Source organism: Tachysurus vachellii, chromosome 10 (assembly GCF_030014155.1).
Source record: "Tachysurus vachellii isolate PV-2020 chromosome 10, HZAU_Pvac_v1, whole genome shotgun sequence".
Taxonomy (NCBI): Eukaryota; Metazoa; Chordata; class Actinopteri; order Siluriformes; family Bagridae; genus Tachysurus; species Tachysurus vachellii.
In genome coordinates this window covers 6,980,075-7,007,562 of record NC_083469.1, presented here as the reverse complement: position 1 = coordinate 7,007,562, position 27,488 = coordinate 6,980,075, and the positions used below count along the sequence as shown (strand labels likewise).

The following is a 27,488-nucleotide window of genomic DNA, read 5'->3' as shown; positions in this document are numbered from 1 at the left end:
GACTAACAGCATGTAAGGCTAGTGGAATTTGGTGTTCATCTTTTAAAAACAACGTTGTTTCAGCAGCAAACTGACTTATAATTATTTGTCTATTCAACACTGTTAAACCTTCAATACCGCTATTTTTTTTATCAATATAGATAAAAGCTCTGCAACCATAATGAATAGCAATGGTGAGCTACCACATCCTTGACTGTTACGTGCTGTGTTTGTCGGTTCTTTGTTTTTTTGTTGTTCTTTCCCGCTCTCTCTTTGCTCTGCTATTTGTCTCCTCAGATCCCTGCCATTGGACACTTTTCCTGTCAATCCTGATTAGCCTGTGTGACGTCACTCGTCGACCCACCAATCAACACCTGATCCCACCTATTTAAACCCGCCAGCATTCATTCATGGTGTTTGCTCACTCGTGTTGCTGTTGAACTTGACCCTGCTTGATAACGTGCGCTGATTTGTTTGTTGCGTTGCGTTGCGTTGCTTTTCCGTTGTATGTCAGACTGTTCATGTAACCCAACTCGTTAGTCACTCATTCTGCGTCTGTATATTAGTGTTCATTCGCCCTTTGTGTGACTTTGTGTATATTGGGGAAAGTACATTGTGCAACACGTAGGTAATCACTTCTGTATTAGACACATTAGGTTAGGAGCATGTGCCACCCCCTGTACGTTTTGTTTGGGTAGGTAGTGTAGGTTACTTAGGGCGTCGTTTGACGCTGAAGATCTGTCTCATTACTTTTCCTTTGTAGTTTAGGTTAGAGGGTTAAATTCAAGGTAGAGCGGTTTTGTTTTGCTTATTTCTTTGTTTTGGCACAGCTCGTGTCCCTTTCCACCTTTGTGTCTTGTTACCTGCTTGTTTTTTGTTTGTTTTTTTTGTTTTTTGTAAGTATTGTAAATATTAGCTGTCATTTCGTTTGTCACCACCACTTGTCCACTTGTATATTAATTATTAATACATACAGGTTTTGCCCACGATTTGTTGTCCTGGTCGTTGATTGCCACATACACACCAAAGAAAATCCAACCTTATCATTTCATGTTGTTGCATCCCATCCATACCCCTAAACACCTGCTGGGATCGTAACATTGACGAATCCCCCTTTTAACTGGGAATCTTGTGCAGGTTCCATGACCAAGAGCTACAGAGCTATTTATTCCGTTGTATAACATTTCAATTAAATTTATAAATCTTACTCCAAAACCAAAATGCTGCAAAGTTTTCAAAATAAATGGATGTTCAACCACATCAAATGCTTTGTAAAAATCTAAGAAAATAAGAAACCCACTGCCTTGAACCACATCACTATAGTCAATTAGATCTAACACCAATCTAATATTATTATGGATTGACCTTCCTCCCATAAACCCAGATTGTGTTTCACTAATTATAGTAGAAATACCCTTTTTTAGCCTCGCAGCAATAGCCCCAGAAAAAAATTTTATAATCTGTGTTAAGCAAAGTGATAGGCCTCAAATTGTCTAAAAATCTTTTATCCTTCCCACTTTTGGGAATCAATGTAATTAAGCCTTGTTTCATACTTTCTATCAGTTCTTTTCTTTCAATACATTCTAATAGGGAGTTAAATAATAATTGTCTTAGATCTCCCCAGAAAAATTAAAAAAATTGTTAGAGAGCCAATCTGTCCCTGGGGATTTATTTAAAGACATCCTCTCCACCACTGAATCCAATTCCTCAATCTTAAGATCTAAATCACACAAGACTATAAATGAGCTCTCTATGGAATATTGTTTTGAATTTTAGCAAAAAAGAGATCTGACTCATCCGAGGAGAAATCTGAAGAATAAAGTTTTGAATAGAACTGGAACACTTCTTTTTCAATTCTTCTAAAATCTTTGCATTCATCTTCTTGGATCAGTAAACTACAGTACTTATAGAATTTCTTTGTTGTCTGCTTTTTCTAAATTACTAAAATATGAAGAGTTCTTTTCGCCTTCCTCAATCCACTTAGCGCGGGATCTTATAGAGATACAAATGATCTAATTTACATTGAAGCTCCATCAGCTTCTCCTTTTCATAATTATTCAAAATTGGTTTGTTACAACACTGAATTTCACAAATTAAATTCCTTTCATATTGCTTTTTCTTTGTTTAGTTTCTTAGAGAAAGTAATAGAAAATTCCCTAATTTTAAATTTAAGAAATTCCCATTTACTTCAAACAATCAAAAGATTGATTACAATCAAAAGAATCATCTCTCTCTCTATAGCCCTTATCAATTCTTTGATTTTATTGCAAAATTCTTCATTATGTAAAAGAAAGGCATTGAACTTCCAGTAACCATTGTTTCTAAACTGCTTAAATTTAGTTTCTAAAACAAGATCTATAAAGCAATGATCTGTTAGTGGAGCTTTAGACATTGTAGATTGAGAAGTATACTTTAAAATGTTGTCACTGACCATCCAATAATCAATTCTAGACTTGTTCTCCCCATTAGGCTTAAACCATGAAAAACCTTCAACTTCCGGATTTAAATATCTCCAAACATCATTCAAAGTATTTTCTGTTTTCAAAAAATCCACACTTATATTGAACCGCCCCTTGTCAAGTCTAAGAGGCCACCTATATTTCCATTCATCTGTAACCATATTCCAATCCCCTCCAACTAAAACATTATCATATGGGTACAAAACTTTGGTTTCTGAAATTATCATTGAAATATCAATGATAATTGATAATGATAATCTTCAACTAATTTTTGGTTTTGGGCTGCATTGTTGAAGCCATAAATATTAATTAAAATAAAAAAAGAACATAAATTTTAAGTACCTCCATCAACCAGTGACCGCCGTCATCAACTTTATGACTGAAAAAAAGTATCTTGTCACCCCATTGATTAGTCCAAAAAGAAGCATCCAAATCTGAAGAATGAGTCTCTTGTAGAAACACACAGTTAGCCTTTTGCCCATTACAAAAAAAAACAGCTTTCCTTTTAACAATGTCCTTTAAGCCCCAAACATTTAGTGAACTAAAAATAATTTTGTCCTTAATCATCAACATCAAAACAAAACAAAAAAACACAGACGAAGAGAACTAGTAAAACACAAATTGAACTACTACTAGTAACTCAGTGAACCGTGGCCTTAGATAGAGCTCCCGTGCCCCATTGAAAAGTTACCAACTACCTGACAATTCAAAAGGTATCACTTCATCCGTCAACTTCGATCCGTCGTCCATCTATGAAACCGTATGGACCGCGAAAAAAGCAAGTTTTCCTGCCCGCCTTGCTTGATCGATTTGAGGCCACAGCTTTCGACGGTCTTCCAAATCCTCCTTTGGAAGCATCTCGGCGAATCAAACTCCTTCCGTCTTGCAGATAAGAGAAGTCTTTCACCTGCCTTTGAGTGAACAGCATGATGACATTTTGGTTTTTAAGGTCCATGCTTCTGCCCAGCCTATGGACGATGTCAACAGCTTTATCCATTTTTGCGTTCATCTCAGGTGCAATTTTACTGAGTAACTGGATGACATGTGATCTGATATCTTCGTCTTTTTTATCTTCTATGCCTTTGATACGGAGACACCACCTCATTCTATATCTTTCTTGTTCTCTCACGCTCTCCTTAAGATCACAATTGTCCTTGCGCAGATGTTCATTTTGTGTCTCCAAGTCCTTTACTCTTTTCTTGCACTCATTTACCTCTTCCGAGTTGAACTGAATCGCCTTCGCTAAGCTTGCAATCATGGCGCTACTCTGCTTGGCTTGTTCACTCAAATCCGCCAACTTCTCGTCCACCCCTTTTTTCCAGATTTAAAATTGCCTCCAGAATGTTTCGTTACAAATCTCATTCTTTCCTCTTTTGGCTTTTGGCTTAACCCTTTTTTCCGCCGGAGTTTTACATGTCGTTGAAGGAGGCAAGCCAGCACCTCGTTCTCTTTTATTTATCACAGTAACCTCCATCGTGTAGTCATGCTCAGTTTCTCTGGCCTCATGTTTCTTTTCGATATTAGGCATCAGAACTTTTCCCTTGGAGTCTAATTTTAACTTGGCAGGTTTAATCAGTTTTTGTGCAGACATCTTGACAAAAGCTGTTGGAATTACTCTCTTTAGTCAAACCTTTAGGAACAACAATCACGAGCCTCGGAAAACACGACTGCTCAACCCACCATCTTAGCACCGCCTCCCACTTCCTGTCGAAAGTATGTCAAAACGATTTATGGCAGTTTCGGATATTAACACTATCCTTACCGTTGTCATAACACTTTATTTGCAAGTCTTATTTGCAACTATTATTTGTCTGCCTTTCAACCATTAATAATATTGCTCGTTTAATGTCTGTTTTGTGTGCAAGTTTGCTTACTCTAACTTGTATTTATGGTATTGTTGTCCTAAGCAATCACTAAAATAATATACAAAATTGTTAAGATTAATACGTGACAAAATAAAACATGAGAAAATGTAGTAAAATTAAACTATAGTTTACATGTTACACATAATTTGGGAAATACAGATGTGTGTTTAATATTTTCTAAAGATATGTTCTGCTTAACTGTTCTTATTGCAGCATATTTTTACAAGTGTCTGAATTGAAGCAAAATGGATTACAAAAACTGATTTATTCAACTGATTTATTCATAAATTAATTTGTTGCCTCCCTCCCTCACGGAACATGGCATTGACCTTCAAGCCTTTTTCATCAGTGCAGTAGGACAAAAATGTTTCCATGTCCTCTTGACATAAAAATAAAACAAAGTAAAAAACAAAGAAACAAACAGTCATCCTTTGACTCAGGGAATTCATCACACATGACCCTTTTGAGGGCATTTTGTTGGTCATCATTGCTCATTTGCAGAAAAGCAGGCTCTGTCACCTCCCCACAGAATAAGTCTGTGACTGCGTACCCAGTTCCACGCTGTATACAGGTCTCTCAGAATGGTTGGCTGCTGCACCTTGTGAAGACACAAGCTGTAAATCAAATATACAAAGTTATCAAGTCAAGTCAAGTCAAGAGGCTTTTATTGTCATTTCAACCATATATAGCTGTTGCAGTACATAGTGAAATGAGACAACGTTTCTCCAGGATCAAGGTGCTACATAAAACAAAGACAGGGCTAAAGACTTGTAAGTAGTCTTAGCCACATAAAGTGCAACTGTGCAACCTGGTGCAAGCAGTGCAGGACAAGACAAACAAGACAGACAAGACAGTGCCGGACAAAAGACAGTGCAGGACAAGAGACAGTGCAGACAAAGTTACAAGACAATACAAAAAGTACAAAAAAATGCAATACACAAAAGACAATAAATAGTAAACAGTAACAGAAACAGCGCCGACCGACAAGTGTTAATACTGTATGTGAATACTGAATGTTCAAACAATATTCGTGCAGTAACATTAGAATGAACACAGTTTCTTAGCAGCAGGTCCTTGGGATAATACAGTATATAGAATTGTGCAAAAAACAGCAAATGACTGAAATATTGTATAGTATGTGCGAAATGGCTGAGATATTGTACAATATGTGCAAAAGCGGCTGAAATGTTGGGACAGTTTGTGCAAAAACAGCAGAAAAGGTGTGCAAAACAGCATGTAAACAGTTTGCTGGATTGTAAGCAGCATGTAAACAGTGTAATGTGTCAGTGTGTGTGTTTTGTGAGGGTCTATGCAGTCCATACAGATGATGTGTGTGTATGTTGTGCTCAGTGCAGTACAGTTCAGTTATTGAGAAGTCTGATGGCTTGTGGGAAGAAACTGTTACATAGTCTGGTCGTGAGGGCCCGAATGCTTCGGTACCTTTTTCCAGATGGCAGGAGGGTGAAGAGTGTGTGGGGTCATCTACAATGCTGTTGGCTTTGCGGATGCAGCGTGTGGTGTAAGTGTCTGTGATAGAGGGAAGAGAGACCCCAATGATCTTCTCCGCTGTCCTCACAATCCGCTGCAGGGTCTTGCGATCTGAGATGGTGCAGTTCCCGAACCAGACAGTGATGCAGCTGCTCAGGATGCTCTCAATGGTCCCTCTGTAGAACATGGTCAGGATGGGGGGAGGGAGATGTGCCTTTCTCAGCCTTTGTAGGAAGTAGAGACGCTGCTGGGCTTTCCTGGTGATGGCGCTGGTGTTGAGTGACCAGGTGAGGTTCTCCGCTAGAAGAACACCAAGAAATTTGGTGCTCTTGACGATCTCTACAGATGATCCGTCGATGTTCAGCGGAGAGTGGTCACTCTTTGCTCTCCTGAAGTCCACAACCATCTCTTTAGTTTTATCCACATTCAGAGAAAGGTTGTTGGCTCTACACCAGGCAGTTAGTTGTTGCACCTCCTCCCTGTATGCTGACTCGTCGTTCTTGTTGATGAGACCCACCACAGTCGTGTCATCGGCGAACTTGATAATATGATTCGATCTGTGCGTTGCTGCACAGTCGTGAGTCAGCAGAGTGAACAGCAGTGGACTGAGCACGCAGCCTTGAGGAGCTCCAGTGTTCAGTGTGGTGGTGCTGGAGATGCTGTTCCCGATCCGGACTGACTGAGGTCTCCCAGTCAGGAAGTCCAGGATCCAGTTGCAGAGGGAGGTGTTTAGTCCCAGCAGACTCAGCTTCCCAATCAGGTGCTGAGGGATGATTGTATTGAATTATATTTAATTAAATTTGAACTAAAGTCTATGAACTAAAGTCTATGAACAGCATTCGTACATAAGTGTCTTTATTGTCCATGTGGGTGAGGGCTAAGTGGAGGGCTGTGGCAATGGCATCGTCTGTGGAGCGGTTTGGACGATACGCGAACTGTAAGGGGTCCAGTGAGGGTGGTAGCTGGGTCTTGATGTGCCTCATGACGAGCTTCTCGAAGCACTTCATAACTATGGGTGTGAGTGCAACGGGACGATAGTCATTGAGGCAGGACACTGTAGACTTCTTTGGGACAGGAACAATGGTGGTAGTTTTGAGGCACGTAGGAACAACGGCGCTGCTCAGGGAAATGTTGAAGATGTCCGTAAAGACATCCACTAGCTGTTCTGCACATTCTCTGAGCACCCTGCCAGGAATGTTGTCTGGTCCAGCAGCCTTCCGTGGGTTAACTCTGCATAGAGATCTCCTCACGTCGGCCGTGGATAGACAGAGTACCTGGTCGTCGGGGGGAGGGATGGAATTCCATGGCGTTACGTTGTTATGTACCTCGAACTGAGCGTAGAAATCTTTCAACGCGTCTGGGAGGGAGGCGTCGCTATCACCATTCCTATATATATTCCTATATATATTCCTATATATAAATATATTCCTCCATCTTTCACCATTCCCTAAATTTATGCTGCTTTTAACAAGACATTAATTTGTTCTCATCTCTATACTGCTTTAATATATAATCTTTCAGACTGGAGCACTGGAAGGTCAAACATACAAGAAAACTGGGAAACTGGTGCCACTTAGCAAGCAGCAGCTGGTAGACTGCTCTACAAAAAACAGGGGCTGCAACGGTGGCTGAAAATGGAATAAACACAGAGGAATCCTACCCCTCTGAAGCCAAGGTTACTAGGTTAATTGCTTGTTATATTAACACTTGGTGCAATCCTACAAACTATAGTTGTCATGTTTGTTAATGTTTATATTGTCAAAAAAATAAAACACTGGGGGAATGCTTTTATGTGGTGGCTGTCACCTCACCACCACCACCACCACAGAGAAATCTATGAATTGCAGTCATGGGTCTAAAAACTGGAATAGAAATTGTAGTTTTTGAATAAATCTGAATAAATCTTTCTCTCACTTTCTCACTGCAGAAAGGATCTTGAGGATATAATTCATCCATTGAAAAGAAAGAAATGTCAGAAATGTTGATTTCTTTTGCCTTTGTTGTATATCTTTTAATAAAAGGTGAATTCTCACTTCTCTTTCTAACTGCAGAATATATCTTGCAGATATAATCCAGACACTGTTGGAGCCACCTGCAATGGCCCTGTACCCATAAACAGTGGAGATGAGTATGCTTTGAACGAAGCTGTGGCCACCATCGGTGTCTCAGTGTGTCTCATGAAATTTCATGTCCATTTGTAAGTACTTTGTAATGTTACTGTTATATTACAAAATCTAAATGTTCAAAATATTGTAACACAAGTATTTGCACAACTGTATTTGTTTTCAGAAATTTGTATGAGATGAAAAGAAGTTCTAGTTTTTTTTTTTCTTTTAACCATATAGTGCATTTTGAATGTTCCAGAAATCACATGTTTAAAAGGAAGTGAATACATGATATGATGTTATGACAGCTGAGAATGAGCTCATCTATACTGATTTCAGTTAGAAAATAAACACAAACTTGTTTGACATTGACAATCATACTATAATTATAAGTCTAATTTGGTACACAAACTGATCAACATTCTTCAAATAGAAAGGATGATTATACAGATGTAGAGAAAAGTAGAATATTTCAACACTGATGAATTTCAGAGATAGTATTTGGCTTGCTTTTATGATAGTGTGCACTTGAGCTGGCATGGACTCCACAAACCCTTATAATCCATTTTAGATCAAATCCATTAAAGTGTTGCCTGAACACATGCTTCAGTAGAAGATATTAATGAAATCTGACCTTTAGCACGTAGCAGTTTACAGGGTCAGTATCAGCTTAGATTAAAATAAAGATCTAGACATTGTTCAGAATCTTAAAAATTAATAAAATAGTATAGAACATACTTTCTGTGTTTTAAGTATTTTAAAAAAATTGTAAAATTTAGTTTACTTTCAAAATTAAACATTACTGTATTACTGTATTCACATGTTGAATGAGAATATCTTATTTAGTTCACATTGTCTTTTCATTACAGACACAGTCTAATTATATTGTCTCATCAGAATGAAGGTTTTGCTGCTTGTCAGCGCTCTTGTGGCACTGGCCACTGCGGCCAGAATCTCCTTGGAGGACCTGGAGTTTCATGCCTGGAAACTGGAATTTGGTGAGAAATCTTCTTAAACTGTCAATGGAGCATTTCATAAAAGGATTTCTAGTAATATACACAGTGTACATCTTAGAAATGGTAATAATAAGAAGAAAGATTATTAATTTTATGAGAAAAGGATAACCTAATTTCAAATACATTTAAAAGATTTTTTTTATTTTAATGTAAAAATGAACTGTTGAGATGACTTTTGCTTTTTTCTCATAGGTAAGAGCTATAAATCTGTGGAGGAGGAGGCTCGGCATAAGATGTGCTTAATATTAATGAAAATTTTTTATTGCAATCTTAAATCTGAATCAGTGTCACTGTATGTGTAAGTGTGTTTAACTTGATTGTAGACTTTTAACTCTTATTTAATTTGTCAAACAGTGAACAGAAGCCAAGTCCTAAAGAAGATAATATCTATAGAAACTGGATCAGTACCATGTGTATGATCTGTGAAGACCTGAACCCTGATACAATGATCCGAACAAAGTTCCTCTCAAACAGTTACACATATTTATATTTTATAAGTAAAAAGATTTTTATTGTTGTTCCTCTCTATAGCTTGTATACACTGGAATGAAATGTTGTTTCTCCATGATTATAGTGTAATATATAACAGTACATAAGACTACATGAAGTGCAAACTATTCAGTAGTGTAGCAGAAATAAGTGTGCATGTGTAAGTGTACAAGCAGCTTGATCAATAATTATTTTAGCAAATCATCCAACAACCTTTTTCAAATTTCATTTTACTACTGAACTCAAATTCAATGAAAAAAAATCCATTGATTAGTGTCATTGTACAGATTTCCACTGTAACACCAGATGTATGCCTGTGACAGTCTGCTCATGCACATGAGATGAAAATCTGTTGGTGCATTGCTATCAGGTCATTGTGGTGGTGATAGTGAAATATCCCTTTCCTTACTTTCTTCAGGCCAACAGAAGCAGCACCACCATTTGTGCTACACGAACACTTTCCACAGTACGTTCTGGAAGGTTAAGTACAGTACTTCTCTCTCTATCTGTCTTTCATGCTCACTGCTGTTTGGTGCAGCAGATTTTCTTTCTTGCTTTTCTGCTTTTTTTTGTCAGATGAGGCAGAAGAAGTGGTGTATCAGATGAAGAGGGTGACAAGTGTGGGCCAGAGGGAGGAGAAAGCAGCTATATTATGTTATATTAGAAAGTTGAATAGAAGGTAGATTTATTGTCAGAACAGTAGTCAGTAACATGATTAACAACAGACCAGAAAACAGTCTGATGTCTTTGTGTATCAATAATGGAATATTTTATCTTGTTTGCTACATGCAACTAAAAAATATATATATATATATATTTAAATAAACTGAATGCATTGTTCTAATGTATTTTTTATTATTATTATTAATAGTAGTAGTAGTAGTAGTATTATATACAATGTTTTTCTCATTACACTGTCTGGACATGGACATAATTCAGACATTTCCTCATTATTTCTTATTCTTTTATTAATAAGATTGTTAAAAGGTCTGTCAGTTTTGGGCAAAATCTGGGCTTTTTTTAATTCTCCATGAGGTCATATTTCAATAAATATTCATTCACTGATTTTGCTGCAGAGTACAGGATATTATATTTAAGTATTTAAATGTCTTGAATTGACAACACATTGCCTCAGTGTGTACTGAGGGCACTTCACAACTCCAGAGCTTAATCCAGAGTTACTGTCTGTGTAGAGTTTGTCATGTTCTATTTGGATTTCTGTACTTTATTCTATATACTATATATAAATCTACTATATATGTATACAAATGTAAAATAGATGAATAGACACCTGACCAGCAAACTCATGTGAGCCTTCCCCATTTGTTCCTACAAGGTGGAAGAACACAACTGTATAGAAGTTCTTTGTATGGAGTGTTTGTGTGTGATGCCCTGAAGTGGACTGATGACTGATACACCATGAATTTCAAGACCTGCTCACATTATTCCTGGGACAGGCTTCATGGCCTGGGAGGGGAGGTGAAGGGAAAATTAAACAAGTAATGAATATAAAATTATTCAAAAATATTTGTGTATATAAAATATTTTAATAAACTATTCTGATTATCTGGCATCAAAAACCTCAGATTTTCAGTATCAAGTTCTGTTTTTAAAAGCTGATTAGATTTAAGAACATGGAATCTATCCTTGTTACATGATCTGTCTATCCATGTTATATAGTATATGAATAAACCAAGCCAAAGGAAGCCATCCAGTAATGTTTACTGCCTCGTGTATTATGTGCAATGCTACTTGCTAAGTTCTGAGTGGAGATGGAGCACATTTGAAATTTGAATCTTATCTTGCGAATGGAGCCATTGTTTATATTCCTACAGTATTACCAGGCCATGTGTCCTTCTAACTATGCACACACAAAAAACAGCTAATACACGGATGCATTCACAACCTGAGCAGCTACTATATTTGTTTTGTGTGTATGTGAAAGTGGAATGCTGGTCATAATTCTTCCTGAATTTTTTTGACTGCAGAAAAGTCTGCAACACACTGCAACCACCTTCTTTTCTTGCTGATTTTTGTAGTCTTCTCTGCTGGTGCCTCCATGGTTTATAAGCAGATTTTGTTCCTGCCTTTCCAGGTATCACAGGGAATTACACAACAGTGCCCATGCAGTTTAGAACTGCACACCTCCTCAGGCCAGGTCAAGTCTAAATTTACCAAAGTTCACAAAACATTTATTTCTAAGGTCTAAACATGCTGATAGTACAACATTTTGCTGCTTGAGCATCCTAACTCCTTATTGGTGGAACAGTATCTTGCTTCTAGCCATCATGTGTCTCTATCCTTTAGACAAACATCTAACGGCTTTAAACTTTAGGCAGTATCTAGTTTAGTGTCTCACATTTTTGCACTGACCATGCAATATCTTATTTTGTACACGTTCTATGTTTTATTTTATTGTATTATTAGTTATGCAGTTGTGTTTAAATTTGTCCTTTTGTTCCCAAATAATTACAGTATGAATACTTGCAATAATACATTTGTTTAATTTCAGCGATATAAAACAAAATGCCTCCTCAGTCAACCAGCAGTAAAACTATACAATATAAGAGCTATTGGTATATTAATGTTTTCCATACATCTTGGATTTATATTTTTATTAAATAAATTATTCAGGAAATAATAAAGATGGCTTTGATAATCAACTGTCTTCCCAGGTGACTTCTCATTGGTGGTCTAAATAGAGATGAAAGCAGCAGCCTGAATGAAGAGAAAACAAACACACATTCACACACTAATGCTTTGCATCATATAGCATAACCTCAAACCTATCACCTTATAAACAGTGTTTTGGAGTCATGATGGTCACACTATGACATTTGGATACCACTCGCAGAGATGTTCTCTTCTTGATCACTTCCAATGCAAGAAATCTCTACTTGCACTACTTAGAAATGTTGGTCTGATATATGATCTTTTGTAAATTCTTGTCTGAGATATTCCGACTCAGTACATCCCATGTGTACTTATTGAAAGAGACATGCAGTGACTAAAAACATTAACAAATTTGTAACTGTGTGTTCATGTTAAAGCAGGTGCAAAGAACAGAATTAATCAGGTTTCTTAGTAAATACAGTAGTATAGATTAACAGCATTTTACCAGCTGAATAGTTGCACATGCTGATTTACATTGTAAACAATTTATGGTTAGGTTATGGTTTTAGTGTTTTTTTATTACCTTGCACTTTTGTTAAAAAAATACATTAATTAAAAAAAAAAAAATCAATCTCACAAAGTCAAAATAAAAATTGTATCAAGGTGCATCACTGCTGTTTGGTAAAACTACAATTATCAGTGCATTTTAGGAGCAGACATGTTAGTGTTTACATGAAATATGGCCTTGAATTGTCCATTTAAAAATGAAGCACAGTATATTGCCTTGAACTATCAGATTTAAGTGATAAACCTGGTAATCAATACAGAGTTTTGGTCCTTATAGTACATACAATATATATATTACACAAAGTCTATTATTAGCACAGGGGGTGTTCTTGATGGGGATCATCTAATGTGACTTAACTGCATAATAAAACTTTCTGTATAATCTGACCTGCATTTCATTTTCCACTTTGAAAATCTGGGTTCATGTAACTTTTCCTGGGATCCGGATCATCAGCTGTTTGCCAGTTGGGATCCTGAACAGTGCAACGGACATGGCTGACTGAGAGGTCCTGGAAAATGAGTGGTAAAATTCTGTGTTACAGCACATATTAAGGTTTTATTTTTACATTTCATCTGACCTGCAATGCTGCAATGCCTAAACTTACCTGCACTTCAACTTCCACTTCATCAGTATCCAGGTTCATGTAACTTTTCCTGGGATCTGGAGCATCAGCTGATTGCCAGTTTGGATTCTGGACAGTGTACTGGCGGTGGCTAAATGAGTAGTCCTGGACAATAAGTGGTAAAATTCTGTGTTACAGCACACATTAAGGTTTTCGTTTACATTCCTATCAAACCTTATTGTAGCTACACATTCTAAAATTATTGCACTGACAATTCCTTTTGATTAGTACGTAAACTAAAAAAAAAGTTTCTCAGTTCTCACAGGATCAAAGCCACAATGAGTGTAGGAGGCAACTTCTTGTTGGGAGCAGCGCATGTTTGAATCCAAGGAGCCTGGCATATAGCACTGATACTCTGCAATAAAACAAACAAAACAATGAAATCTGACAAACGGCTCGTTGTTGTGTAACATGTTACAGACATCTCACTAATCCGTTATTCTGGAACAACATTACAATACAATGCAGCTCCTAGTGTCCATCTACTGGACTAAACGGCAAGGTGAAATATCAGGTTTTAAAATAACTGTATTACCCAATTTCCCCCTGGGGATTAATAAAGTATTCTGATTCTGATTATAAACACTCAATGTACACAGAAATAGATCATGTGCAATGTAAAGCCTGACTAATATACTGGTTGGCCAAATTAAGGGACCATTAAATCAACAGAAATCATGTGCATAAAGCACCACAAATAACACTTTAAATATGTTATTAAACATAAGGTTAAAAACCATATATGAAGGCTTTCAAACAAAACCAAATGCACTGCCAAGTGCTGTAATCACTTGCATTTTGATAACAAGCAGTATATGCAAGGCATTGTGGGACTTGCTGGTTATAGTGCCTGCTTGTGGAACTAAAGACATAAAGGAAAGCCATGTTATGAAGATTTTATTTTAAATAACATGTTAAATGTTATATTATAAATAAATGTATACATTTATTACTGTAATATTTTTACATTCTTTGTGCTTTATACTACACTCATTATTAGAGGCTAGATAGATCAGGCAAGCACAATTTGTGTACAATAATAGAATTATATTGACTGATAATATAATATATGTCATATTAATTTATATTTCCTAGAAATCTATATTTGGGAAAAAGGTTGGATAGATAAAGTGATACTCGTGGAGGTTAAACAAATATCTGTTGCTTCTTAAGACACAACACTGAAATTGTGAAAAATTGCACCTGGCTACATCCAATATTGCATGCAAGCATACGTCATACTAATGCCCAATACTATTGTGTTTGCTACAGCAGCATGCAACTGGGCTGGTTATTAGTCTTGGGGTAATTAAACTATTAACTATTAATTACCTGGTGCATCAGGTCTGCATTGTGAGTAGCGAGGTATGAAGGCACCTAAATTCCCATCAGGCACTGCACAACGTAAGCCCTGTTGCATTCGACTGGATGGATGTGCCCAAGGAAAATCCGTCTGGAAGTGACAGAACTCAGACCTTGAATCACCATGTGAGCCCTGTAGCATTCGACTGGATGGATGTGCCCACGAAAAATCCATCTGGAAGTGACAGAACTCAGGGCGTGAATCACCATGAGCTGTTACAAATGCCTGGGGGGTTTGGGGTGTTGTGTTGGACCCCTTCCCCTGCTGAGAGTACAGGTGATAAGGAGTTCCTTGATGCTCAACTAAATCTGTGCCTGAACAGATAGAGACAAATCATACATTAATGAAAAAAAAGTAATAAAAGTATAGATGAATGCCAAGGCAACAAGGTTAGATAGCTAGAACTTTTTCTTTGTTTGTTTTCTTTACAAATTCCTTCATATTCTTACAAATTCTTTTCAAAGGACCTGGTCTAAAACGGTTAGGAGAATGAGAAGGAAGGTGGAAAGGACCAAGATGTCTGAATATGCACACGGGGCCCAGAAATCATTCTTACATGCAGTTTTCTATAAATTCCAATCCTTCATATATTACTTACTTGATGCAAAACTGACCTTTCCAAAAAACGTTTTTTCGAGTACTAGAGCTAGCTCAGCTACTACAGTTATGGGGTAGTGGGTCGTGTTTTCACAGTATAGATCCAAAGAACCCTGCTTCAATCCTGAGCTCCCATTACTGTCATAATGTACTTTCTGCTGCTTAATGTACTTAGATTTCATAACTCCTACATCCTCCCCCTTACATGCCACAAAATAGATGGGTTATGCTAATAAATAGCACATAGTTATGAATGTATGTGATGGGCTGGCGTCCCATTCAGAGCAACCAGTTTTATTTTGACAGGCTCTGGATCCACCTTGAAACTGACCAGGGTAAAGTATTTACTAAAGATAAATGTATGTATAAATAAAAGAATAAATTATAGTTTGTTCTGCCCATATACTGACCGACCACAGCAGAGTTCTCAGGTGAATTCCACATCGGATAATAGGAACGTCTTGACTGGTCGGACACTTCTGGCCCAGCGGCAAGCTTGGCTTTGTTGGAAGGCGTCAGTCGCTTTAGCTTGACCAGAAGCTCTGGGTTAGCCCGTTTGAAGTTGGGGTTGGAAAAGTGATGCATGGTGCTGTCTCGCCTCTCTGAGATCTCAGAGTCTGGGCGCACTTTTCTGAAGCCGTACAGGTTTAGCTGACGAACAAAACTGATGAAATCTTTTGTTTCAAAGTACTTGTTCATCCGCTTGTTGGATGTAGATAGCACTTCAGCTTCGAAGGCCTCCTGGCAGATCAGTATTCCTTCCCCACTGTCATCCCAGCAGATTGAGCAAATCCGAGGATCATTTACCAAATGCCACAACTTGCTGGGAAAGTTTCTGCGGTTGATCCGGACGGAGTGAAGTATTTCATTGACTTCCATGCCAGCTAAATGATTTGTAACCAAAAGATAAGAGCTCAGTGTTATTAAACTATAGATGTTTATCCATCTAGACAATTGCTAACTAGATTGTGACAGTTGAACTGAAGAGCTAACTAGTTAGCAAGGCAGCTATCTAACACATTCATCCATTTTCATTAACAAATGATTTGATCAATAAATAAATAATGATTAAGACATCAAAAAAATTTAAATCAACAACAAGCTAGCAACAGCTGTGCAGAGTTGGCTGGCCTCATGAGTGTAAAATAAATAAAAAATAAATTAAAAAAAAGGTCTATACGAATAGCCTACATGACTTACACGATCGGATTATTACTGATAAATGACTAGATCATATACAAATACCTGGAATCTCAGCTCCTTCTGGAGAATCCTCGTTTTCATCCATGATCAGAAGCGTTTAAACTATTTGCAAACACTTAAGCACGCTTGGACCTTGTGCCTTTAAATTCAAAACTAAGGTAGACGTGTGGTAATTCTAGAATGTTCTGTTAAAATACATGAATATACAATAAGCGCGGGCTTGGATCTATCCAATCAGAGTAAAACAAGTGACTGCGACTTCATTCAATCGCAAAATGAAATCCTGCTGTTTAATAAATTGTAGGTCAACGTAGAAAAGGTGCTATTTGAGAATATTTTGTTTTGAGATTTCAAACACCCCACCAATAAAAAAAATGCAATAAAACATTAAGGGAACACAACAGCAAGTCAATTAAAGTATATTGACTTATAGTTTGTTCTGATATATATCCATATATAGTTTGTTCTGATATATATCCATATATAGTTTGTTCTGATATACCCATATACTGACCGACCACAGCAGAGTTCTCAGGGGAATTCCGCATCGGAGAATGGGAATGTCTTGACTGGTCGGACACTTCTGGCCCAGCGACAAGCTTGGCCTTGTTGGAAGGCGTCAGTCGCTTTAAATTGACCAGAAGCTCTGGGTTAGCCCGTTTGAAGTTGGGGTTGGAAAAGTGATGCATGGTGCTGACTGGCCACTCTGAGATCTCATAGTCTGGGCGCACTTTTCTGAAGCCGTACAGGTTTAGCTGGCGAATAAAACTGATGAAGTCTTTCGTTTCGAAGTACTTGTTCATCCGCTTGTTGGCTGTAGATAGGACTTCAGCTTTGAAGGCCTCCTGACAGATCAGTATTCCTTCCCCACTGTCATCCCAGCAGATTGAGCAAATCTGAGGATCATTCACCAAATGCCACAACTTGCTGGGAAAGTTTCTGCGGTTGACGTCCATCCTAGCTAAATGATTTGTAATCAACAGATAAGAGCTCAGTGTTATTGAACTATACATGTTTATCCATCTAAACAATTGCTAAATGAATAAATAGAAAGAAAGAAAGAAAGAAAGAAAGAAAGAAAGAAAGAAAGAAAGAAAGATTGATTGATTAAGAAGTAAAAAAAATGCCATTAACAACAAGCTATCCGGAATTAGCTCGCCTCCTGAGTGGAAAATAAATAAAAAAAATAAAAAAAAAAAGTTAAATAAACTAATGAATCAATAAATTAAAAAAATTAAAATAAGAAAGAAAGAAAGAAAGAAAGAAAGAAAGAAAGAAAGAAAGAAAGAAAGAAGTAAAAAAATTCCCATTAACAACAGCTATCCAGAATTATCTCGCCTCCTGAGTGTAAAATAATTTAAAAGGTCTATACGAATAGCCTATATAACTTACACGATCAGATTATTTCTGATATATGATTATATCCTACACAAATACCTGATATTATCTCGGCTCCTTCTGCAGATTCCTCGTTTCAACCTGTAATCAGAAGCGTTTAAACTATTTTGAAACACTTAAGCACGCGCGGACCTCGAGCGTTTAAATACAGTACAAACATAAACAAGTGGAGGCGCCGTAATTCTAGAACGTTCGTGTCAAATTCGTGAATATTTAATAAGCGCGTGCTTGGATCTGTCCAATCAGAGTAAAACAAGCGACCAAAAAATGCAATTAAAACATTAAGGGACCACAACAGCAGGTCAATTAAAGTAAATCGATCAACAATTAAAGTTAAGCTCAATCTGTCAATTTAAACTTTTAAGTATTAAAGTTCGAGGGTTGTTTAAGTTAAATCCTGCATTAATGTGAGCGCGCTTCCTATTGGCTGCGCTATTGGTGACGCTACGACGTGCTGAGTTAAATAATCTGCAGTAGAGAAAACGAGACCTGCTCCCGACCAGGTTAGGTTCACAGAGTAAGTTACTATGGTAACTGACTCTGAGTATAAGTTACCTCTCTTTCAGAAACGGGCTTAACTTAACCTGCTTTCTCGGGTTTAACTTACCTCCCTTTCTGAAACGGAAAACCCAGAGTTTCCCTCATTTCAGGGTTAACTTACTCAGAGTTTTCACTTAACCCGCTTTCTAAAACAGGCCCCAGGTTTTCTTCGGTAAACCCAGAGTTTCTTTCGGTCTCCTCCCATTTTTAAAGAGGAAGCGACGTTTAAACACCTCATTCATTGCCCACATTTCAGTTACGCAGTTCGCAGCAAAGCGAATTTGGGATGGGGTAGCTCAGTGGTTAAGGTGTTGGCCTACTGCTCAGAAGGTCAGGGGTTCAAATCCCAGGTGCACTAAGGTTTTTGTGGACACAATTACTCAGTTGTATAAAGGGGTAAGGGGGTCTGCTAAATGCCGTAAATGTAAAATGAATGAAATGACGTGTCCTTTTATGGACAATCCTGTTGATGAAGAGTCTGTATTAATTCTTTTGAGCCCAGAGTGGCATCCCTATGCATTTTTATTTGAGCGGTACCGTTTTTCTTTACAGTCAATAAGATCCATAATCTCATCCATCCTTACATCAGCCATCGCGGCCATGCTCTTACATCCGAGCAGATGCTTTGCGTTGCCTTACGTTTCATTGCAAATGGCAGATTTGTGTATAACATCGGCGATGCAGAACATATTAGTAAGGCTACTGATGGCAGAGCGGTCAGGAAAGTGTGCCTCGCTCTTAAGCGCTTTCTGACAATTTTTGTGTTGTTTCCTGATAAAATAAAATACTGTTCTTCCGGTTTCACCTCTGATATTATAACAGTTGGGAATTTACTCTAAAATAGTTCTTAATTACTAACTACAAATTACATCTTCAACCAGTCTAATTAGATTAATGTAATAATTACTATCTCTAGAAAGTATTGGTCTACTTATTAATTAATTACTTTATAAATCCCAAATCAACATCAACCACTTGAACAATAAGGAGAGACAAGAAATAAACAATATACAATTGCATGAATTATCCTTGAATTGAACAAAGTGTGTAACTAGAGGGAGAAGTTTACATAAAAAATATTTTTTAAAAAACTTTTAAAGGTACATATATACACAATAGTATATATATATATATATTATAATACATTTTTAAAATACACCTTTTAAAATTTGATGTTAACTCCACTATAGTTTTATACAGCAGTGTTTAAATACGTGTTAAAATTCTCTGCTGGCGAGAAATATGCAGACTTTTCTTTTGTCTGACGCTGTTGCCATGGTGACTCGTTATATCTGCGCTCCATTGATAATGGCTTTTTTTAGTTGTAGTGCACGCGCTTAACTCAGAGTCAGTCAACTTAGAGTTAATAAAACTAACTCTTTTCAGCTGTTCTGTAACCGAAAACTCAGTTTCCCATCTCGGGGTTTGTCAACTCAGAGTTCAAGTTTAAATTCAGAGTTGGTTGAACCTCCTTTCTGAAACGGCCCCCAGAACTTCGTGCCAAGTTAAAGCGGTGTTGAGCTGTTTTAATGAAATTTTTAGATGTATTAATGTGCCCGAACCCGTTAATATTATTTAATTGCTTTTTTATTAGTTGTTTGAAGAGTAAAAAAAAAGGTCGGTCTTAACGCAAATTTACAACCGGCAAGTCGGACTTGTAGCAAAAAAAAAAATAAATTGAGTCGGTCCTAAATTGACAGGGTCGGTCGGGTTACGGCAAACAAGAATATTTTTAAGGATGGCCTCATGGCCAGTTATAGACACAGTACGAAAAGGATTGCACAAACTATTATAATCGATTACATCAATAGTTTTTCCGTATTAATGAACTATATGATCTCTGCATGTGCGCCATTTTCCAGTGCGGCTCATTTAAATCCATATGCGAAGGACTGTGTGTGTTTGGCGACAACAGCTGGGCCACACAGTATTGTAAGATTTTACAGTACAGTGGGGGGGGGGGGGGTATAAGATTGAGGGTAATTTTCTAACTGGAGGGCAAGACAGGCATGGGACGGACTTAATACACTAAAGGGCAGGTCTAATAAAAGGGATGATAGTTCTGAAAGTAATAGTCAAACTTTTATTTATTTTATTTATTATTTGAATGCATTTTATTGCAGATTTGACACTACTGATGGCAAGATAGAATGTGATGAAATATGCAAAAATTTTCCTGTTCAAACAACAATAGTTATCAAGCCCGTAGGCAGGGGGTCCAGAATTTAAGTCGTTTTTTTCATGTGATTATTGTCATCATTGTTTTAATCAATTGCTGTTTCAAATTAATATGATACATTATTGTAGCTGGACGTGTGTGTGTGTGTGTGTGTGTGTGCCGCGCGTGCAGTTCAGAGAGAGTTCTCCAATACACGGTGAAGCATCGCCTCTGAATGATGGGGGAGGGGTTATAATATATAACTATATAAATAATATATTAATATATAAATTATATATATATAATTAAAAGGATTTCTTTATTTTATCCACTCAATAGTCTACAATATAATATCCATATAAACGTAGCGTAATTATAACAATAAAACATAGTGGGATATTCAGTGATATTGGCTGTGCAATATCGACTTTTGTGATTGGCCAATACCGGCAGACTGGAGCCAATGGAAATGCTTCTCTCCTTCGGTGCGCGTCTTTGTTCCTCTGAGAACTTCAAAGCGGACCGCGTGGGGTAAATTATCTGGAATGATTAGTATATTAATTGATTTACGATGCCTACCCAGCTAACACACGACGTACTAGTTACGTAATTTATTGGTCATTTTTGGTAATTTCATGACTTACCAGATGGCAACGTAACTGTTACGTCCTAATTTCATTACCATTACAGTACCAAATCACTACGTCGCCACTACGGTCTCCTAACTTCGCGAGATAACCAAGTACGATCCAGTTACGTACTATTTTGGTATTTTCATAACTTACTGGCAACGTAACTGTTACGTCCCAGCGAGGTAATTTCATTACTATTACAATTATATAAACATTCATTTCCTTTTCTATTTAGGTTAGCTTGTTAAAACTTTTCAGTCTCAAAGTTTCCCTTAAATAAGTCAAAATAGATTAAACACACCATGCGAGTTGCCGTTCAGCTGAACTCGATCAGAGCGCGCGACCGCGCGTGCACAGCAGAACGGCATCTGACAGGACCGGTCATTCTCCAAATTGCACCCAAGAATATTGGAACTGACCAGTGTACTAAATCCATGTGTCAAGACAAATACAGCAACAAGCAAAGAGGCATTGACAGAGAGTCAAGAAATGATGATGAAAATAATTATTATTAATACTTCAGTAAAGTTCATTAAATCTATTCTGTTGTTAGTGTGGTCTTTAAACTTATGAACTGTGTATGGACTGACAAAGGTGGTACATGAGGAAGTAATTTGACAACAATGCAGTAAATAATTTAGGTGCATCAAAAAGCGTGCTCGTTAAGATATACCAGCAGACAAGCTAATCCAGCACAGATTAGTGCATAAAAGGTCACCAAAATGAAGTATTTGAACCTCATAATTAAATACAAAAGGAGAAAAACTGCAAAAGAGGTCCACTTTTTGTAAAAAGACACCCCCAAAGTGTATCACCCCAAAGTGTATCAGAACCAAAAACACAGCAGGCATCTCTAGTCAGTATAGTTGCCACAATATTATTTAATTTAATTTAGAAAGCTAGAAAGTAATTGTGTTTTCTGATATTTTATATATATCATGGTAGTTAGTCATTGTAAAAGATAGAACAAAGAGCAAAAGGATCACACATGTAAAGCTGAATTTAAAAGCACCAGTACCAATAATGTCAGAATATGCTGACACATCACACACATGACACATCTTCTACTTCTTTCATTTTTTAATATTTTCCCTGTATTAAGAAAGTATTGTATTAAAAATGTCCGGTGTTTTAATATTTTTCATACATTTCTATTATTTTGTATTCCATTTATTCCATTCATACTCATGTATGTCTTCAAACCATGCTTTCTGCCCACTTAATGAAAGAGTAGAAAATAAGGTTCAGCTATAATATTCAGTTTTACAGAGCAATATTACACCAAAAAAAAAAAAAGAATTACTTCATTTTTACACAGATTCCATTACGTAGTGTTACATAATCAGATCATGTAGATGCTGCAATGGACGTTTTTCAGTCACCTACAGAAAAGTATCATCGAGTAAGAATTTACACAGTTAATGTGAAAGATTTATTAACGTAGTAGATATTGACACACACTGATAAATTGAAAGCTATTAATGTCAGTTACTATTATTTAAAATAAATTTATTTTTCTTGTACAGACCTTTAAACCAGAGGATAGCTGGCTGCTGTGGCAATGCCACACTGGTTTTTCTTATTCTTGGACATCTTGATATAGCCGTTATCACCCCAATCGAGACCCCAGCTGTTAAAAAAAGCAATGAGAAATTTAGTGGTTAATGTGGACCAGTGGCTTCAATTTGCTCGATAGTTTCTTAACTAAGAAAGTTGTTTAAAATAGGAATAGGAATACTGAAAAAAAAAAAAAAATCAAATATTCCCTCTGTGCCTTTACACTGTAAAACGTGAGTGAGTTATGTAACCATTTTCTTCTTGTTAACTCCAATTGTCCAAAGACTATCCTCAAGTTGAGTACTGACATTTTTAATGCAGGAGGTGAACTTTAATTTCAAAGTATAATGTATAACATATATCAGGAAATGTTTTATTAGTGTAGATCAGGGATGTTATACTCATTTTATGTAACTGTCCAGAAGACATTTAGCAAAATGTGAAGTGAGCTAAATCATACAGTGCTGTGAAAAAGTATTAGTTATTTTTCTTTGTATAATATTGTTCATATTTGTCACACTTAATGATTCAGATTATAGAGCAAAGTTTAATATTACACAAAGTTTTTCAATAATAATAATAAATGCTGGTGTGTTTGGGATCATCGGCCTACTGCTTAATCAAAGTGTGCTTGAGGGTGGAGGCAAATATTTTTTCACGGCACTGTAATTGTTTGTAGTAGCACATAAAAACTCTTCTTAAATGTATTCATGAGATTTTTTACCTGTTCTTGACCAGCCAGTAGTCTTTTCCATTATCCTTGCCATAACCAACAGCCAAGACACCATGATCCAAGTCCATGCTGCTACATTCAGGCTCATTGTAGATTCCTTTCATCCATTCCAACATTATACAATCAATTATTCATTTTAATTTATGCTAAATAAATGTAAACCACTAAATCATAGCATTCATATTATTCTGGAAGCACAGGATTGGTTTATACACAGGATTGGTTTATAATGTATGTGTAAGACTCACCAGATACATAGAGCTGGAAGGATATGTGGCCTGCATCTATAGCGACGGAAACGGGTCCAATGGTTGCCACAGCTTCCTGTAGAGCATTCTCATCTTCACTGGTTATATCCACGTAGCCTGTGCAGGTGGCTCCCACAGTGTCTGGATTAAACCTGCAGTCCCCATCCTGTGGAGAGTGAGATATAGGGTGCTTTATGAATATTGGACAAAAAAAGTAGGCTTGATGGCTAAAATAAATAATTGCTTTGGTAAAAATATTTCATCCTACCAAAAGCAAGTACGGGTTTTAAACAATTATAAAAACGTATAAAATGCCCATCAAATTGGGTTCATCTGAGTGTTTTTATGTTCCACTCACAGTGGCTTCATAAGGGTAGGAGTCTTCTGTGTCAATTCCCTTGTTGTCCTTAATATAGTCAAAAGCCTGGTCCATCAAGCCACCACCGCATCCCATGTTCCCATATTTCCAGGAGCAGTCCACCAATTGTTGCTCACTCAGTGACACCAGCTTCCCTGTCTTCCTAAATGTCTGACCTTCCAGTGACCCTGTCTAAGAGAGGACAGATGATAAAGAAAGAGATGGAGAACAGGGCAAACAAAGAAAACAGACAGGTTATTCACAGCAGGACCTGGAAAAGCAGTAAATTGTTAGATCTAGCACAGATTAACCATAACCAAATGTCAAGCCTGCCCTTACCGCACTGAAGGCCCAGCAAGAACCACACTGCTTCTGGTCTTTAACCTCAGTCACATAGCCCTTGTCCCTCCAGTCCACAGAATCTGGCAAAACAGCTCCTCCTGCCTGTCGGAGAAATGTAGCTGCATTGTGTTTCTTGGTCTTGTTGAAGGATCCCAGGCAGCCCTTAAACACAGACTGTCTGTACTCCTGGTTATCCTGTTAGAGAAAAAGATACAGTGAAATTAGACAGACAGACAAACAGTCAGACAAACAGACAGACATCATTTTCAATAGTAGTCCCAGACCATATACATATTTTCTTTTCTCACCATGTCTGCAAAGTAGGTCATGCCAAGTCTGTAGCTCATAATGCCCTGGTCAGCCAGCATGTTGTGTACCAGAACCAGCTTGCGATTTTCTAGCCAAGTCATCTTACGCCGAGCCTCCTCCTCCACAGATTTATAGCTCTTACCTATGAGAAAAAAAGCAAAAGACATCTCAACATGAAAAACATTAAATTAGTGCATACCTTAATCTTTTTAATTGGTTTCATATTTGTGAAGCACTTTGATTTGAACTATTTTTGTTGCTGTATAATGATTATTAACTCTTGTTCTTACTATTCTTTTTTAATGTTTACAAAAAGTTTGATTATGCATGAGAATATTTCTCACCAAATTTTAATTTCCAGGAATGAAACTCTAGGTCTTCCAGAGAGATGCTGGCTGCACTGGCCAGAGCCATGAGAGCAGTGATAGCTATCAAAACCCTCATTTTGCAAATATTGAGATGTTCTCTGTGCTAAGTAGAAGGAAGAGAGCAGAATAAAAGATTCACATTCTGTTTTCATTCAATCACACTTGCATCCTTTGTCTCTGAATTGCATGAAATTCGATTGTCTGTTTCACCAGAGTGGCTGGTTCTTTAAAATAAAAACATAATTAATCTGCGCAAAGCCAGTTCACAAAATGTGTATCTAGGTGTATGTGGTACGTACCTGATTCTGTTGTGCTCTCTACAGATGCAGAGTAGTAATGGGTTTCCTGACTTTATATGCCACTATGTCATGGCTCAAATCAGGTGCTTGTCACACAGACAAGGCAACACACCTAGTAGTTAAACATATACACATTTATTGCAGTAATTACATAACTTTACATGAGATGATCGCAAAGTCAGGTGGACATGACCATTAAATTAACTATTTCCTCCTTGGGTATAGTTGAAGCAGGTGAAGAAAAGGAAACAAAAGAAAAAAACATGCAAGACAGAGTTAGTAGTTTGAAACTGTTCTAGTTATAATGCCTTAGAAAATGTTTGAGCTGACTGCTGTATTCCTGACATGACAGGTATCCAGTAGTTCTTTAAAAGGCTAACACTGTAGGTACTTAGCAGCTCATAAAGTCTACTAAGCCGGGTGCACACCACTTCTATCTGACAGTGTACTAAGCCTGTGAACAAAGTTTGTTTCTTGGACCGCAACATTGCAGACATCAACTTGTCATGGAATCAAATCCACAGGCTCAGATAGTCCATCCTGGGATGCCATACTTGCTGTCGCTGTCATCTGTGACAGTAATGAGCAATTCATCTGTGCATTCCCTACAATAGTACCACAATAAGGTCACAGAAGAAACCATGGCTTTGCTGGTCAGATAAGGCCATGCGCAGATCTAGGGTCAATTGTAAGTGGAAAAAACGAATTAAATCTATTAACCTTTACAGCTTTTATATACTTTATCTAATAAATCTAATCATTGATGTCTAATCAACATCTAGAAATTCTATTTCCCTAAAAATCTAGCAAATAGAAACTGCTTCTTTGTATGTACTTTGTTGTGTTTTTTTTTTTCTTTCCAGACAGTAATCCTGCCCAAAATCAGTGCACTAACCAACTGCCAGGAAACTCTACATGTCAGTCAGATACCCCCTCAGGAGGTTCTTGTCCAATAAAAAGCTGCTGTTTAGTACAGACCTTCTGCCATTAGTCTGAAGGTCTGGTTACATGAAACTAAGGCAATGGACTTAAATACTGATCAAAATCAGAGCTGCTCCCAGTGAACCAGTCACAATAACACACACTGTTATTACTGTTTCACTGCAATACTAAACAATAACAAAGTATTTTAATCATGTGCAATAACATAAATTTTTTAAAATGTGCAATATTACCTATGTGCAATATGTCTTCAGTGTAACCACTACTCTTTTTATACATTTTTGGTTTTTGTATATACTGTATGTTATATTATTTTTTGTTTATCCACCATTTGTTTATCCACCATTTTTCATGAGCTGAACCCAAAGATCTAAGACTTTTTCTGTGTACACAAAGACCTATTTCTCTCAAATATTGTTCACAAATCTGCCTAAATCTGTGTTAGTGAGCACTTGCCCTTTGCCGAGATAATCCATCCACCTCATAAGTGTGGCATATCAAGATGCTGATTAGACAGCATGATTATTGCACAGGTGTGTCTTAGGCTGGCCACAGTAACTCTCATGTACTGTAACCACAGTCATTAATGGAAACTTTAGTTTTTAGTTTTAGTTTGACCCGCAGAATTGAGTCACGATTGAGGTTATATTTAGCCATTTTAATCCTTTAATTTTGCCTTTTCATGAGATAAAAAAATATTTAACCAAAACTGTCTTCATTCATTCATTCATCTTCTACCGCTTATCCGAACTACCTCGGGTCACGGGGAGCCTGTGCCTATCTCAGGCGTCATCGGGCATCAAGGCAAGATACACCCTGGACGGAGTGCCAACCCATCGCAGGGCACACACACACTCTCATTCACTCACGCAATCACACACTAGGGACAATTTTCCAGAGATGCCAATCAACCTTCCATGCATGTCTTTGGACCGGGGGAGGAAACCGGAGTACCCAGAGGAAACCCCCGAGGCACGAGGAGAAAATGCAAACTCCACACACACAAGGCTGAGGCGGGAATCGAACCACACTGGAGGTGTGAGGCGAACGTGCTAACCACTAAGCCACCGTGCCCACCCCAAAACTGTCTTAATGTACTTTAATCAATCATTTATGTGCATGTTAATGCATTTAACATCAAATTTATACAATCTTTATTGCAGATTACGAATACATTTTGCTCTTAAGTAACAAGGAGGATTGAGTGTATACATTTTTTTGGAAAATAATGAGCAAA

At 37.3% G+C, this 27,488-nt stretch overlaps 2 protein-coding genes across 2 annotated transcripts; both read right to left on the bottom strand.

Moving 5' to 3' along the window:
- Positions 1-11,935: 11,935 nt before the first annotated feature.
- Positions 11,936-17,567, bottom strand: LOC132852059 (heat shock factor protein 5-like). The gene is made up of 7 exons (XM_060879085.1): positions 16,882-17,567; positions 15,575-16,048; positions 14,537-14,881; positions 13,468-13,559; positions 13,187-13,309; positions 12,970-13,090; positions 11,936-12,119 (listed from the first exon to the last, which is right to left on the bottom strand). The coding sequence occupies exons 1-6, from the start codon at positions 17,378-17,380 to the stop codon at positions 12,977-12,979; spliced, it is 1,647 nt and encodes a 548-aa protein (XP_060735068.1). The 5' UTR covers positions 17,381-17,567; the 3' UTR covers positions 11,936-12,119; positions 12,970-12,976.
- A 4,391-nt stretch (positions 17,568-21,958) lies between these two features.
- On the bottom strand, positions 21,959-25,350 carry LOC132852062 (procathepsin L-like). The gene is made up of 9 exons (XM_060879089.1): positions 25,310-25,350; positions 24,987-25,113; positions 24,642-24,784; positions 24,331-24,528; positions 23,992-24,183; positions 23,634-23,799; positions 23,377-23,482; positions 22,624-22,725; positions 21,959-22,477 (listed from the first exon to the last, which is right to left on the bottom strand). Exons 2-8 carry the CDS (start codon positions 25,084-25,086, stop codon positions 22,626-22,628), a joined length of 1,005 nt encoding a protein of 334 aa, XP_060735072.1. The 5' UTR covers positions 25,087-25,113; positions 25,310-25,350; the 3' UTR covers positions 21,959-22,477; positions 22,624-22,625.
- Positions 25,351-27,488: the final 2,138 nt, after the last annotated feature.